General features: G+C 50.6%; 1 protein-coding gene across 1 annotated transcript; it reads right to left on the bottom strand.

Annotated features, from left to right (window-relative positions):
• Nucleotides 1–3,077: 3,077 nt before the first annotated feature.
• On the bottom strand, nucleotides 3,078–15,596 carry LOC143824456 (nuclear envelope pore membrane protein POM 121C-like). Its single transcript, XM_077311793.1, has 13 exons — nucleotides 14,840–15,596; nucleotides 11,817–12,026; nucleotides 10,888–11,049; nucleotides 10,257–10,337; nucleotides 9,971–10,142; nucleotides 9,634–9,746; nucleotides 8,801–8,871; nucleotides 8,327–8,451; nucleotides 7,636–7,738; nucleotides 7,209–7,379; nucleotides 4,506–6,251; nucleotides 3,677–3,796; nucleotides 3,078–3,414 (listed from the first exon to the last, which is right to left on the bottom strand). Exons 1-13 carry the CDS (start codon nucleotides 15,271–15,273, stop codon nucleotides 3,320–3,322), a joined length of 3,603 nt encoding a protein of 1,200 aa, XP_077167908.1. The 5' UTR covers nucleotides 15,274–15,596; the 3' UTR covers nucleotides 3,078–3,319.
• Nucleotides 15,597–16,371: the final 775 nt, after the last annotated feature.

Genomic DNA, 16,371 nt, shown 5'->3' with positions numbered 1-16,371 from the left:
CTAAGTCACTGAACTCCCATCTACTTGGAGATCCAGGTTACTATCCACAAAGCCCAGCAAATTTCTGTGTTCCCTTCCTAGGCTTAGAACCACAAGGAGTTAAAGATACTTTATGGGATACTCTCTTGTTCTGTGTTCTCAGTAGAAAATATGTGTACATTAACCACTGCTTGGAAACAGGAAAGAAAAGTTAACACCAATGTGGCTTCCCTGTCACTTGTTAGATGCAGTCATAGGAAGACTGAACAGAAGCCTTGAAATGTTCTTCCAAAAGCAGGCACTACGCACAGAAAAGGGATATCTCCTACTGTTCTCTTACTGGAAGAGGCAAAAGTCACACAACGTAGCCTGAACTTACTTCCTCGGGACAGCTGTTGGGCTTGGAAACCCATTCCCTTTCAGATCACAAAGGCCTGCAGTAGTGTAAAAGGCTACCTGCTCTTGAGGGTTTACCCTATGACCCCAACTCCTGAAATTCAATGAGAATCCACCCAAAGCCTTCATGGAGGTACAAGCTAAGGTCTTTGTGTTCATAGGCTCCTAGCCCCATCTTAGAAGCAAGACATCTTATTGCTAAGGGGTAGGCTCAAACTGGCTAGTCTCACCCAAGCAGAACCACTCTGCAGAGCAACCTGGGATGGCTCCCACTGGCAGCAGCCTGAACACGAAGAAAGGCCTCTGTGATGAGGCCCAGAACTGCAGCTACACCCCAAATTCCCAGGCAACAGCCTGATGACCAAAATAGGAACAGAAAAGGGAGAGGCCGTGGCTCAAGCAGTTTTGTTTTTATTTTAAATCAACGTAAGCAAGGGGGAAGGAGAATTGCACATTCACACTAAAACCCTCAACAGGAATGATCCAAGTATTCATTGCAACATTTTTTTAAAAAAAGGTCAGATCCATTCTTCCCATATTCACATACTGCACCCCACTCACACAGCCTCTCCCAGCAACAGGGTGCTCTGCAAAGGCCCTTCTGCAACCGAAGGACTGCCTGCTTCCCCAGGCAGGTTTGATAACTGACTGCGGAGTCGCTCCCCTGGGATAGGAGAGGAGTGAGAATTTAATCTCCTCTGTCAGATCGGAGGAGACACGATGTCACATTGACTCCACAATGACAGAAGCAGTAGTTACCCTCCCACACACACACACACGCAACACATAATGTACATAGACACATTATGGGCTAGCCCTAGGTTAAAACCTCTGCCACGGAAACCTTGAAGACGGCACTGGTCCCGTGGTGTTATGTCAGCTGTTGACCCCTCAAATCGGGCCAGCACCTCTGCAAGCCATGCGCATTCTTGACGACGCATCCAGCAGCCTGTCAGATCTCTCCCCTCGGCACTCGGGATGCTGGATGGCCCAGACAGAACACCCCCCCACCCCCACGGACACCATCTAAACGTGCAAGAGCTCTCAAAGCATTGAACAGAAACTTAGCCACGTCCACATTCTAAACACAAGAACATACAAAACACTGGCCTGTGCAGGGAGGCGGCAGCAAGCCAAGCGGCAAGCCTGCGTCCTCCCCGAAGCCATCAGGCAAGGCAAGAGGCCTGGGCCATGACCGTTACTGCCCCCACCCCCCCAAACCACACAGGCCGAATCCTAACAAACAGCTTTGTACTTTCACACCTCTATGAACCAAGCTTGAAGGAATTTGAAGGCAATTTAGCTTAAATATAAAAATAAAGTTTTATTTTGTTAAAAAATGTTTAAATATTTTTTTTTTAATTTAGAGTTAGGCAGGCGCACGCACACATTCACGCTGTTGTCTCCCATGTTCTTAAAAAGAGCTGGCAGCTGGATTTGCACTTCCAAGACTAGGGGGAGGTGGTGGCAGGAACAGGAGTTCTTATACCAATCCCCTTTCCTGGGAGAGGGAGGAATTCTGTTTGTCAAGTCCCTCTTTTACAGTGCCTGCAAATGCAAGAGGAAACCACTGAGAAGTGGGGTGTATTCTGGCTTAGGCCAAGAATCAGGTAAATTCTTTTTGCAGTGATTTCTTTTCCGCTGGGGTGCTGAGAGAAGCCCTTCCACAAGAGGACATGCGTCCCTCCCGACATACGGGAAAGTGAGGCATCGAACCTCCAAGTTGGGCCCTAGAACCAGTGAGTTGTTGGCAAGAGGGCCCCACCCCCTCCGGCCGCCAGCCTTCCAATCAGCACTTCACGATCAGGTTCATTCAACGCTTGTAGCCACACAGTGATGCTACCGTCCACACCCAATTAGGCAGGGCTGGTCTCCGCTGGAGACAGGCAACCCCCAAAAAATGTTTACAGCAAGTCCGGCATTATCAACATGCCGCCATACATACAATTAAGTTCTTCCTCCAAACTCGATTCACAGAGCAAATTAAAAAAAAAGAAGAAGAATTAGAGCACAAACATACAGTGAACAAACACAGAATTTGGGGAGAGAAAATAACAGGGTACTTCAACAGAGCAGCAGCGCCTCTCTTGCCACTGGCTCACGCAAGCAGCACAGAGGATGGGGGCCTTCCCTCTGCGCCTCCTCGCTCAGGAAGATCCATCTTTTCAGTTCACTGGGACTTCTGACCAGTCCTGCAGCCTTTGTTAACTGTGATTAGTGTTTCAACCAAGAGGCCCTGCGAAACCACAAAACCATGACCGGATGGGCTTTCTCCTCCTTGCTTAGATCGTGGGAGAAAAAAAAAGGATGCTCCACTAATGGGAGAGGGTTCCCTTTAGAGGTGAGTTGAGACTGGAGATGCACAGCAGCATCCTGGGGAAGGGCTTCTAAGAGCTGGCCTGTGTCAGGATCAGGGGACATATTAGGGACCATATTAAGGAGTTTTAAAATACAAAGGGGGAACAGGGAGGGAGATGGAGAGGGGATGACAGAAAAGGAGCTGGTTGCAACTGGGCACACACCAACAACCAAGCATCTCCCGCCCTCCCCCCTTACACACCACCTTTGCTTGGCGGCCAAATTTGGGTGTCAGGCTGAGGTCAGAGGAGGCAAAGATTTTGGGGAAGACAAACCCATGGGGGAGTGTTGGGGGGGGGGGAGAGGGAAGGTAGCGGATACATACAAAATTCCATCCAGTCTCGGCCATGGATTGTTCAAGTAAAAAGGGCTTGGTTTCCTGTCCCACTTGAGGGGGTGGGGTGGGGTGGAAAAAAAGACAACTGCTGCGATCCAAAGTAATTTCCTGTGGATTTCACAGAACGAGGCGGTTGGGCCAGCCTTGCAAAGGACGGAGGCCAGAACGCACCTCCCTTGATCCGTATGCCCAACCAGGCCTCTGAACGGGTTAGAGCCAGAAGCTGAAGTCCAAGAGAGAATCTCCTGGCTACTTTTTACGGGTGTGCTGCCGTCGGGCCTGCAAGCGCTGCCGGCTCAGGGTTTTGGATCCTGCCCCAATGGAAAATGCGGGTGTCGGTTGCCCTGGAAGAAGAGAAGAGAAGCAAGGCCTTCTTCAGCCTTTTACCAAGGCAGAACCCACCCACCCCCCTCAAATAAAACACAACAGTTTATGTGCAGCAGCCTCAATATCCTTTCAGATCCCTTTTGCTCCACAAGACGCAAGCATGACACAAACTTAAGGGAACTGCCAAGCAAGTTTTTCTATCCCTACCCTTCCCCTCACGAGCTTGAGGGACAGGGAAATAAGGCCGAAAGCCTGATGCACAGAACCCCAGATCCTTACCAAATGTAGGCCCTGATCCTCCAAAGTTTGGGATAATGGGGGTTCCAAAAGAAAGATTACTGCCCCCAGTAGTTCCTCGTGGCGCAGGTGAGCTCTGCCCAAAAGCGGGGGTAGGAGTTCCTAGAACACAAAATAATGGTTGGGTTACAGGAGCATGGGGAACAAATTATGAAGAGGCAAACAGTAAAGGATCTGGAGGCCTGGATCCATTATGCACACTTTGGAGAATGCACTTCAGAAATCATTTACCTGTTCTGTACAGCAAAACCCAGCTGCAAAAACACGCCACAAATGCATTATCCAACATGTGCCTTGATCTCTACTACAGTCAATGGGGAAAAAGTCAGGAATCAGGTCCTCTTCTCCCCCCACCCCCCTTTTTCTTAGCAAGGAGCGAAGACACTGGTTTTCACAATAACTCCCTTCTATGGCATCTCTCCCCAAAATAAGGCCCATGGCACAAAACAAAAATCAACATCTAACTTCCCAGAAATGACCCTGCCTCTTCAAACTCCGCTTATGCCTGCCCTGTGCCAAAGCAAAGCTCAGAATATACTCCACAGTGCAGGAAAAGTGAAGCCCCAAAGCAGAAATTCACACCAAAGAGCACACCGATCTCTGCACGCTCATTCCAGAAATTTTTACAAGGTGCATCTCTGGATGCAGACTCATCACTGACAAAGGCTTACTTCCACAGTGGATATGAGACCGCCCGCATCCTTAATTAAACAGCTGCAACAAAACAGAACTTGGCTGCATCAGGCCCCCTGCTCTCCCCCCACCCCATGCCAAAGAGAGCTGGCTGTTGAACTGTCAAAAGAAGCCTCACCTCCAAAAGCTGGCTTGTTTTCCGGAGTACCAGGGATACTGAAAGCAAAAGGTGTACCCTGGTTCTGGGCACCCAGCGGGTTTTGTGCCAAGGAAGCAGCAAAGGGTGTCGCTGCACCCGCAGTCCCACTCAGTCCCCCAAAACTGAAGCCCACCATGGAGGGGTTGGAGGCTGCAGCAGCTGCAGCACCAATGCCAAAGGTACTGCCTGTTGCCGCTGGTGCAGGAGATGCCCCAAACGTGAAGGGAGATGGGGTGGAGGTACCAAACACTGAGCCCCCTGTGCTGCTGTTTGTAGTCTGGGTGTTGGAGCCAAACCCTGACACGGCTGTGGTGGTGGCCGTCCCGAACGGGAAGATGGATGTCGTGGATCCAAACGCCGGCTGGGTGGTACTTTTGGCGCTGAAGGATGTTAGAGGCCCAGTCCCACCAAAGGTCGTCTGCGTGGTGCTGCCGAATGCCGGCTGTGCGGCCGGTTGAGCAACCGAGCTAGAGAAATTGAAAGGTGTTCCAAAGCTCACTGGGCCAGCTGCCGGCTTAGTAGCAAGCTGCTGCTGCTGTTGCCTATCAGGGACGCTAGGCTCAAAAGTCAGCTGGCTGGTGTCCGCTGTGTATGGCGGGGGTGGTTTCGAAGGGGTACCAAAGGCCCCGCTGAAAGCAGAGGGGCCAGACCCAAATGTCAGTGTAGGCTGCGTCGAAGGTGGTGCAGCAGAAGGAGCCTGAGAGGTGCCGGTACTGCTGCCCCCGCTGCCAAAGATACTGAAGCCCACGGCCGCCGTGGTGCTGCTGCTAGGAACAGGTTCTGCTGTGCTGGCAGATGCCTGGCTGAAGGCAGAGCTTGCCAAGGCGTTGCTGGGCCCCGCAGTGGTAGCCGGTTTCCCGAACTGGAACAACCGTGCTGTGGCTGTGGTAGACGCTGTCCCGCCACTGGAGGAGACACCGAACAGGAAGGGCTGCGACGATGCGGTGGTGGCCGCTGTCGTGGTGCTCGGTGCAGACGAGGTGGAGGTCGGCATGCCGAGGTCGAAGCTGAACACCGGTGTGCTATTGGAGATAGTCGTCACGTTCATGGTGCTTGAGGGGGACATGGCTGTCGTCGCAGCGGACTCGGAGAGAACAGGAAACCCGGATGACGTGCTCGAGGCGGTGGTGGGCAGGCTGGTGGCTGGGGCCGCCTGGGGGCTGTTCTTGAATGCAAAGAAAGAGGCGGTGGTGGTGGGTGGAGCCGCAGTTGCCAGTGGTGGCACGCTCCCAAAGATGGGCTTGAACGTGCTGCTGCTGGGAGTAACAGAAGGAGATACGGAGGAGGGCATCGTCCCAGGGGATGCTGCAACAGTCAAAGAGGTGCTGCCCGCAGAGAAAGCCGGGCTCTCTATTTTTGTAACATTGCCAAAGATGGGTTTGAAGATGGGCGCTGGGTTGGAAGCGGAAGAGATTGCTGCTGTTGCTGTCGTCGTTGCAGTCGGCTGGCTGGCAGGAGGGCTGGTGAGAATTCCAAAGAGGATGCTTGGCTTTGGGGCGGAGGAGGGCCTCGATGGGGTCTGGCCCAATTCAGAGGAAGTTGTGACGAAGCTACTTATACTGCTGGCAGGCTGGACAGCAGTGGAGGGAGGAGGCGCCAAGGAAGGAGGTACGCTTAGTGTGAGTGAGGGCTTGGCCTCAGGTGAGGTCACAGAGGCAGGGGAGCCAGAATCCAGAGAAACAGCAGGTGCCGTTGTTTCAGGAGTTTGATTGGCAGAAACAGAATCTGGGGAAGAAAAAAAACAAGGAAAGTTCATAATTCTAGTATCTGCAAGAAGGACAGTGCTCAGGACAGCCGAGACACACTCTTTTCTTTTTTGACTAATGAACCTAGAATGCAGATCACAATAATTCGTGCAGGTCAAAGAGGGACAAGAATCACCCTGGCAGAAGGAAGGCTAAATGTACAATCTGTAGGTGACGTCCAAATGTGTACGCATGACAGAAGCAGACTATTCAGTGGCTTATTGTCAAGCATGATGGGGAGAATGTGTGTTAAGGATATGCCCACCTATGATGCTTGGCAAAAACCTCCCAATTCCATAGTGCACGCTTGGATGACATTAAAAAGTTTATTCCTTAATCCCTGAAAATTGGTCTTCTTGAGCTAATGCTGTGGGTCCACTTTAATAGGTCTGGGAATCGTTTCATGAAGGTTCTGGCCCAAGTCACCAAAAGGCCCATCACAATGATCTTTGATGTGGTGCCTGTGGACACTACGGCACCCTTTTGCTCCATCCTCAAATCACCTTCACCAAAGCAAACAGCCAATGCTGGCTTTCTTTGGCCTCAAGGGAGCAGGAGAAGCTTCAGAAGTACCCAGGAGGCATCACCATTGAGCCCCATAAGAAACAGAAGCCTCCATAGTAGAGAGATGCATGGCTTACAATCACCCCAACACAGGGTGATGGACTACAATGCCCAATTGACAGCCATTCTGTGATCTGCTCCAGCCTCCACCATAGTGTTTGATGGTGGCAAGCACTTCCTAATCTCAAAAATCCAGCAAGAGTTGACACTCTTGGCCTATCAATACATTTCTGACTTCTCTTTTAACGTATGAACCAAGGCCAATTGTTGTAACGTCCTCTAAACTAACATGTTTGAAGAAAAAAGCCCCCAATGCAATCCCAAAGGCCGCCCCAAAGAGGAAAATGTTCATTATCTTTAATCCCCCACTTACCCGCTTGCACTGCCCCACTGTGCCCTTCTTGCATTTTCTTCAAGCTCTCCAACAGGGGATTGGTTCCTGTAGCCATGCCCATCAACGGCACAGAGGCAGACTTAGCTGGCATCAGCGAGGACAGGGTACTGGGTGGGGAGGCAATCTCGGCAGACGTACTTGGGGTCAAATCTGTTGGGGAAGAAAACCGTACAAGAAATGCAGCCAGGCTCCAGAGCCATGAAACCAGCTGAATGTCCTCAAGAAATTGTGTGGATTGGTTAGTTTCAAAGCCTAAGCAGGTTGACCCAATGTCCCTCTACCTTTTCCATTTGTAATCCATCAATCTTCCATTTCTTTTGCTATTGGAGGTACTCCCCTCTCAGTTCTAGAATTTGTAGAAATTCATACATAGGGAACCTGGAGCAAAGGAGTCTCACTTGCTTACCAGTTTTGTCCTCCAAGACCTTGTTGAACCACTGCAAGGTTGCTTTTTTTTCTGCATCCAAGTCCTCAGAAGTGACAGCATAACCCAGCTGAGGGGGAGGAGGCTGCAAATTCAGAGAGAAATGCAAATTCAGCAGTTATCTCCAGAGTGCACTATACCAGGCTCTCTCAACCAGGGTTCATGAAACCCTCAGATTTCTCGATGGCTCTGGAAGGGTTTCCTGAATGAGTGGGAGTTAAATAATTTTTTAAAATATATATTTTAAAATTCATTATCAGGTGATAACAACAATATACTGACCCGCCTCTGCCCCCCAAAATGGCCAATGAAGGGCTTGGAGGGGGTGGGGAGGGGCCCTGGATAGGTGTGTCTATAGCTCTACTCCCCAACCATATTCTGCACAATTGCACCACTTCTGGGGTTTCTCAACAGTAAAAAGAAATGGAGAAAGTCTGCACTATATCCTGCCACTGAGCAGACACCAATAAGAATGGCAAGCTGCTCGCCCTTAGGGTTCACTCTCAGAACATGTGAACCAACTGTATGCTCATACAGACACAGAGCAAAGAGCAGGACTTGAATTCAGTACCTGCATCATTACCTCTTGGACAACCCATCACTAGCTTGCTGCACAAGGCAGCCTGAACTCTCAGGACAAGGAAAGAGACACTCAAGGATGGAAGATGCATACCAAGGCAAAATTCTCGCCACGTCGAGCAGAGAGCAGCTGGATCTTACGCTTGCGCTTGCCATTGCTGCCCGATGAGGGCTGCAAGCTTAGAGAGCTGTATCTGTTCTGCACAGGTGTTTCTGCATCTGAAGAAGGAAGCCAGAGTCAGCAAGCCTGGTTTATGGATGCAACAATGCTTAGCCCAAAGGAGATAGGTCCTTGCACACCGCTAGCATCTGGCAGCCTTTTGTCTGTACGTCCCAAGCGCTTCAAAATTATGCCAGGAGACATTACACAGCTACACATTGCAAAAAGCATGTAGTTTTTCCACATGCACTTACAGAGAAAGGTTTGTCTTCCCACCCTGTCAGAAGAAATTTGACATAACAGAAGTTTCTCACACTGATTCAATCCCACCCTGGCAGAAAACTCACTGATGCTCCTGTCCAATATGCCCCCTCTCTTACTGCACAACCTGCCAGCATTCATACTCACTCTTCTCTGTCTGTTTTTCCGTGTTTGCCTTCACAGGTGTGGATGTGCTGGACTGGTGAGACTCTGACTCTCTGCAGTAGCAGGAGAAGAAAGGTAAGAGTATTCTTCAGGACTTGCTTCTTTCACTGCTTTTTCAAATGCCAGTCTCTGGTCTGAGGTTAGATCCCACTCACCCCCTCCCCATGCAGTAGCCACAAAATGTTCTTGGGACAAGAGCCAATCCTATCTTTTCACTGAATAACTATAACACCCTCCCCCCAAAAACACTATTATATAGAAAAATGATGCTATTGGAGCACCTAGCACATAAATATCAAAGAGTATTTCTACATTTCTAAAGAGGTTTTCACATATAATCAACCACATATATCACCTTCTAAGAAACCCTATTCCACAGGCCGGTATTATTGACACTCATGCTGTAGATTTTATTGTTTTATTTAGAAAATGTACATGGTACCTCTTTAAAAGGTCTGCTTGAGGCAGCTCACAACTAATCAAGCCATTAAAACCACAGTCATCAGAACGCAGGCCAATGATATTAAACCAAGCAGATGAGAGGAAGGGGCTCAGGTGGATTTACGGAGGAAATGAGCTCTGAATGGAAAACCTCCCAGATCACAACTTGTGCCCTTAGCCGCTGTGCTACACCAACTCCTAAAACCTAACTTGGCTTAATGCTACTGGTAAATGCAGTGGAGAAGCACCAAGAAAAAACAAAGATATCAATCACAATTCAAAGATATCAATCACATCAAGCTCCTCCAAAATAAGCTCTGCTGAAGAAACACCCCAATATCTTGTATCAGGAGTAAGGAAGAAGCAATACTCACATGAAGCTGATGTCGGGGTACTTTGCTTTCTTGTTCGGTCTTTCAGGAGTTTGTGAACGGGAAGAAGCCGGACTGGAGAGAGGAGAGGTACTTGGACCGCTTCTCTTCCACAGCTGAGAGAGGGAACAGCATGACAGAGAAGCAAGAAGAATTAGTTTCACCCATTCTTCTGCATCACCTTGTAAACCAGGTGAAATAACAGCATGCTTTGGCAGCTGAAAATTATAGAGCTGAACTATCTGGGACTGCCAAGGTCCTTGAAAGGGCCAGCCCAGAAATACGCCAGCCTCTGCCTACTCAGAGCAACGTGCCCTCCCAAGCACCAAGGACAGCATACCTGAGACAGGCCTCGGGTGGAGCTATAGGAGCTGGCGATGGCATTGCGGATGGAACTAGGAATTCCGCCTACGTAAAGGCTGTTCACGGAACTGAGGGAGGATGTGCGTGACCTCTTGGAGGAGCCGTTGTCCAAACTGTGGGAGGCAAGGCTCCGCTTCAGGGAACCGGGCCTAAAGAAAGAGTCAAAGATGGCCAGAGTACCACCAACCGTGGTTCTTCCCCCCACAGCCGAACAAAGCGGCATCCCAGGAAGGAAGAGCACACAACTAAGTCTCAGGACTCACTTGGGCACCAGAGATGCTGGGGCTCCATTGGCCACCAGGGGCTCAAACGCAGACTGTCCACTCCCGCTGCTATCATGGCGCCTGCAGAAAGAAAAACAATTCTAGATGAAAAACTCAGCACTGGACACCAAGGGGGCAAGTGGATCGCTGAACTAATGTTGTATTAAACCAGGGCCTAGTGATTTTAAATGGCTACAGAGAAAGTTCCTGTGGGTGCTTATACCTGTGTGACACACAAAGGTGCTAGTGTAATGGAAAATGTGCAGATGTCCCTGGGTTTGCTCCCTCAGATCTGTGATCATTTTCCTTTGCAATTTGCTATTTCACTCTCATCAGATTGCTTGTCATCTAAAAAATCCCTGAATCCAAATTAATCCCTGCAACAACTAATGCTTATCTGTCTCTCGCAAAGATCCAGGCCTGAAACCCAGACAAGTTGCTCCCCAGTCAGAAAGAGCAGACAAGACCTGGGTACGAGCTTGATAGGCAATTAACAATCTCCTACCTGTTCTTCTACCACCAGAGAGAATCAATGTCAACGATTTTAAGTCCTGAACAAAACCTTCCTTGTAGACATCCCATCCCAGGTCTCTCCCCTGCTCCCATGCCAATCCGCACGCTGGCTCCTTACCGTCTCTTGTTGTCCTGGCCGCTTCGGAAGCTTTGGTCACCGTCTTCCACAGTTCTTTTTCTACTCTCCTTAAGCGCACTCAACACAGTCTCCTTTGCACATGGGTCTAGGGTACTGTTGGACATTGGCGAGAAAGCCAAAGGAGAAGCCAGCTGCTCCAGCCTGAAAGATGAAAACAGGGTAGTGATAGAGCGTGAGAGAGCTCCCTGACCATGACGCGGCACCTTGAGACCCAAATCGCTCCCATCCCTCATTCCCACCCACTGCAACCGGAGCCCCTAAGCGAAATGCCAGAATATAGGCAGCCTGTCCAGATCTACTTCAAGGCTGGCTTGTGACCTCACAAACCACTGTCACAGCATCACACTGATGTAAATTTTAAAAATCATTCCAGAGCAGTGATACTTACTCAGTGACTTGAGAGCCACCTGTGCCTCTTCCAGGCATTCTTCCCTAAACTGGCACCTACCCAACATCTCAGGTAAACAAGCAAGGCCATTGCCCGGCAGGGGCTTGTAGTTAGCAGGTAGTCCCTACCTTGAAACGACCATTGAGGAATGGGTGAGCTGCAAGCATCTCTGAGCTGCAGACTTTATGTCAGGGATGGAAGTCAAATGCCCATCCTCTCCAGCAACCCCCTAACTTCTCTTAGCCCCTCTACGTTCTCATCCCAGCTCCTGGGTGGCAGCTGGGAGGAGACAGTACAACCACCATGGCAGCCACCTGGGAAAAGTGCAAGCTGACCACAGCAGGATGGAGTTGGCTTTACTCCCCTTTCTCAGCAATCAATCTGCTCTCCTCCAGTTTAGAAGGCAGAATCAGCCAAAACAAAAAGGGGATGTTTCATCCTTGATGAAGCCCTTCCTGGATATCTGTCTTGTACACTGTCTGCAAACACCTTGTAGCAAAGGATCTAGAAATACACTCACAGCGGGGTCCGGCTGATGCTGCTGTCTGGCCGAGCTATTTTCACTGTCACTGGGCTCTGGACCAAGGGGGAATTGTGAGTAGACAACCTGGGTTTTCGCCGATAACCATCCCAGCAAATGGAAGGCAGGGTGCCCAGGGAGGTATACTGGGCCTTCTTGATTGGGTAGCGCCGGCGCAGCGATAAGGGAGTCGGTGGAGTCAGGTGATCCCTAGAGAGACAAAAGCCACACAGCACACAATCAGTCAAGGGGGAGAGGGATGAGACTACCCATGAGCAAATGTTCCATGCTAAGTTTGCAGACCAGAAGGCTGTAGCGGGCATCGCCTTCATAACTGGGCATCTTTTGCAACAACTTTCTCTACTTGCCAGAGTTATATGAACCCAACAGACAGGCACTACACAATATAGTATTTACAATGTTGAACTGAGATTGAAGAGATGCAGGTTCAACCTTTGCTTACCATGAAACTCAACAGGTAAGCTTTGAGCTAGACACTAAGATCAGCCAACTCGCAGGAAGGTTGATTCAGGTTGGGAGCTATGCTGGTCTGAAGCAGCAGGACCACGTTTGAGTCCAGTGGCACCTTTAAGACTAACAAGGTAGTCTTATTCAAGGTATAAGCGTTCATGTGCAGCCTTTGTATCTGAGGAAGTGTGCATGCATACAAAAGCTTATACCTCGAATAAAACTTTGTTGGTCTTAAAGGTGCCCTTGGACTCAAACTCTGTTCTCACAAGAAGGTTGTGAGGATAAAATAGAGAACAGGAAGCCACTTATGTCACATTGGGCTCCAAGGAGTAAGAATGGAATAAAAATGTTGAAAGGTTTTCTATAGCCTTTCCAATTTCTCGGGGGTTGCAAGGCGTTACAGACATTCCTGGGAAAGAAGGCATCCACCTCCTGCACAGATTTTACACATACTTGTCAACCAAGCCTATGGATGAATAAAAGAGATTCACAAAACATGAACAAAATATAAAATGAGATACAATCTACCCCCACCACAAAACTATGTATTAAAATATCTTGCTTGGTCATTCAATTCCAGCAGCAGGCTAAGCACAAATGGAAAATACGAATAAAATATTGACAAGACAAGGTTATCCTCAAACAAGGTAAACAGTCAACAAACTGGTGTCAAAGACATCTTCACAACCCAAGGAAAGCCAGATAAAGAAGTGCTTACCCATCTCACCTCAAGAGTCTCATGGGGTTTGTAAGGCTAACTTTTACCAACATTTTCAGAGTCAGCTTAGGGTACTGTGGACGTGACACAAACTGAAACACCAGTGCAATTTAGTGGCTAGAGCTGTTTGGATGCAAGGACCCCTGGACATAAAATCAATGGATGGTCCTCATATCTCCTCTGAATCATATGCTTCCTTGCCTCCCCACCCACCCCCAAGCAGCTAGAAATGCCCCCTGAAATGCTACTCTTGGGGGATGGAAGAATCCCAGCACAATACAAGAGAGGAGTTGGGAGGGCTGCTATACGAAGGGATCGCCTCCTTGCATGCACAGACCTTTTCAACAGGATCCAAACCACAATCTCTCAACCCAACCAACTTCAGAGAAATATTGTGGTGCTCACATATAGTACGTTCCATGTAAGTTTTCTGAGATTCTGGAAGAAATGCCCAGGAACAATAGTGCAAGTGTAAACATTCTGCAGTCAGCAAGGAAGAGAAAATGTTTAAAGGGCCAAGGTTAACCAATTGCCATTCTTCCTTATCTGCCACTCACACCCCTCTCCGTTCATGGCAGCCTTGGTTGATTTTGCTTTAAATTATTTGGTGGATAAACTGCTCCTGTCCATCACCAGCAAAGATCCTTCCCCAGCTAGCTTACAGATGAGTTGCAACTGGACAGCACTCATTTCCTTCCACTTAAGCCAGGCATATCAGCATCAAGGATGCCTCAAGGCACCAGGGGTGTTTTTCATAAAACAATTTCCCGTCATGCTAAGGACCAAAGGAGAACAGAAGCCTCTATGAGCTCTTTTCATTTCCTGCCCTTACCATCTCTGGAATAACCTTAAAAGTCAGGAAACTGTGTTACCATTGTAGCCCAGCAAGCAGTGAAAATGGGGTCACTGATCAGGCTATTCCTCATTTCAGAAGACTGGGCCTCCATCATGTTACAACAAAGGGTACGGTATAACTAAAGTAATAGATAGGATTTAATGGTATCAGAGCACTCTTGGAAATAATGGTCATTGAGGGCAGGGATAGAACGGCAGGACAAAGGAGGTAATAGAAGGAACTGAATCCACCTCCATTTCATTCTTACAGCAGCTCTGGGAGACAGGTTAGGCTGAGGAATTCTAACCTCAGAGTAAGTTTCCTGGCAAGCGTGAACTGCAAACAGTTCCCCCATGCTTAGCACATGAGCTTTCCTGCTATCAGTGAGCCAACCAGGAAAGGCAGGCTATAAAAATAGTTAATATTATTATTATTATCCCTGCTCACATTGTGAGGAGCTACAAAGGAAAGAATCTGAACATAAGGAATGTGTGTTTTTTGCCCTTCCCCAGGCAATGCCACCTGATGGGGTCCCCAAGTAGGGCCAACAATTGATAAAGCTACTCAAGTTCAAACACAAAGTCATCTTTAGCCATTTGGGAGACCCTATTTACTAACTGACAGGGAGGGTCCCCAGAAAACTTTGAGAGCCGGTAGCCACGTGGATACTAGAAGCGTGAACTGCCGAGAGGACATAACTAACAGAAGAGATGATGACTATTATTCCATGTGCTATGAGGCTTACCCCTGGCGAAGGTGTTCTGAACACTGGAAAACACTGGGCGCGTAATCCAGAGCCTCATTTCTGCTTGATTTGATTTTTCTACTAAGAAGGGAAACAGACTGGACCTTCGAACTTGAGCAGCTTTATTAACTGCGGCCATACTTTCAGACCCCCCCCCCAAAAAAACCCTTGCCCTCCCCTTGAGACCTCCCCTCCCCACGTGGGGCAGACCCTCGTGCAGCGCCCAGCCCCTGCCTGGCTCCCTCGTGCCTCACCCGTAGAGACGCCTCCGCTCGGTGGGCAGGCCGCGCAGGGCAGGCCCCCCGTTGGCCAGGGCGCCGGCCTTGTAGCAGGCGGCAGGGGCGGGCCGCGCAGCCGGCGGCGTCTTCCTGCCTTTCCCAGCTCCCGCGGCCGCCGCCACCCAGGCTCCTCCCGCCGCCGCCGCCACCGACAGCGCCGCGCCGGACAGGCCCAGCAGGAGGACGAGCAGCGAGAGCGACGCCGCCACGGCCAAGCCCGCCACGGCCGGCAGCGCCCAGGCCCGACCCCCGTCGGCGCCGCCGCCGCCATCCCCTTCCGCCGCAGTCCCTCGCTGCTGCTGCTGCTGCTGAGGCCGCTGCCGCCTCCCGGGTTGCTGCTGCTGCTGCTGCTGCCGCCGGCGCGACGGAGGCCACCAGCCCCAGCCGGGGGCCGACCCGCCCCGAGACATCCAGGCCTGACGCGACGCCGCCGCCGCCACCGACGCCCCCTCCCCCCCGCCGCTCCGCGCGCGCGGCCCCTTCCCCGGCCCGGCATGCACCGCGCGCGGCCGAGGGGACGGGGCTGGGATGAGGGCGGCCCTTCGCCGCTGAGGGAACGGGGAGGGGAGGAGGGGGAGGAGCCAGCGCCGCCGGCCTTCGCCTTAGCCCACCTCACGGGGCGGTTGTGAGGGCCAGGCCAGCAGAGGGAGGGAGGGAGAGAGAGAAGGAGAGGGAAGGGAAAGGCAGCGTCGCCTCGCCCATTCCCTTTCCGGCTCTTCTCTCTCTCTCTCTCTCTCTCTGCCCCGTAGAGAGAAGGGGAAGGGGGCGATGCGCGCGCGGGGGCGGCCAACGGCTTGGGGGCGCATCCTGGTCCGTGATTGGGAGGGACGGGGGTGATTGACAGGGGCAAACGGCCGAAAGGCAGGCAGGCGGGCGCCCCTGTGTGGTCCTTTCCCGCCTTTTTCGTGGGGAGGCTGAGGCGAGGTTGGGCCACCCCCACGGCCCGTTTTTCGCGGCGCAAGGCGTTGGGGAGGGTTTTTTTTGGGGGGGGGGGTTTCGCCCCCACCCAAAGAGAAAATAAACAATACGAAAGGCTATTCATTGAGTCAGTGAAGACGTATTCACAGTGGTACCAGATAGTTTTGAAATTCAAGAAAAAAGAGAATTATGAAGTTTCACAAGGAATTTGGAATGTATTGTTAACCCTTCCCCCCCCTAAAAATCTTGTTGCGTGGATCGATTCAGCATCATAAGTATTTATCGTTGGGCAAAGCTGCACGCATTATGCAGTGGTTAAGCGGACAGGTAGGGCAATCCTCAGTACTGATATCTACATTTTCCATCTGGTCAGTTGCAGCTCAGGAGAACATAAAGAGCTCCATCACATCTCCCTGGAAAGCACGATGGGCACGTTTCTGTGACAGGTGGAATATGGTTTGACGGGCTGCACTACAGTCACAGTGGGGACCTTGGTGGCACACCCTGGAGCTGGAATTTTTGGCTGCCAGTCAATCGTAGGACCTTATGGCTACGCTCCATGCATGAAGCCTCCATCAGTATCCACCTGA

The sequence above is a fragment of the Paroedura picta genome, chromosome 15 (genome assembly GCF_049243985.1).
Source record: "Paroedura picta isolate Pp20150507F chromosome 15, Ppicta_v3.0, whole genome shotgun sequence".
In the NCBI taxonomy this organism is placed as follows: Eukaryota; Metazoa; Chordata; class Lepidosauria; order Squamata; family Gekkonidae; genus Paroedura; species Paroedura picta.
This window is presented reverse-complemented; position numbering and strand designations above follow the sequence as displayed.

Excerpts from the sequence above, each read along its gene's own strand:
- LOC143824456 (XM_077311793.1), bottom strand. The coding sequence starts at position 15,273 with ATGTCTCGGGGCGGGTCGGCCCCCGGCTGGGGCTGGTGGCCTCCGTCG. Across the intron at positions 7,739-8,326 it reads GTGGCGAGAATTTTGCCTTG|CCTCCTCCCCCTCAGCTGGG; the intron begins GTATGCATCTTC and ends CTGAATTTGCAG. Across the intron at positions 3,797-4,505 it reads AAACAAGCCAGCTTTTGGAG|GAACTCCTACCCCCGCTTTT; the intron begins GTGAGGCTTCTT and ends TTTGTGTTCTAG.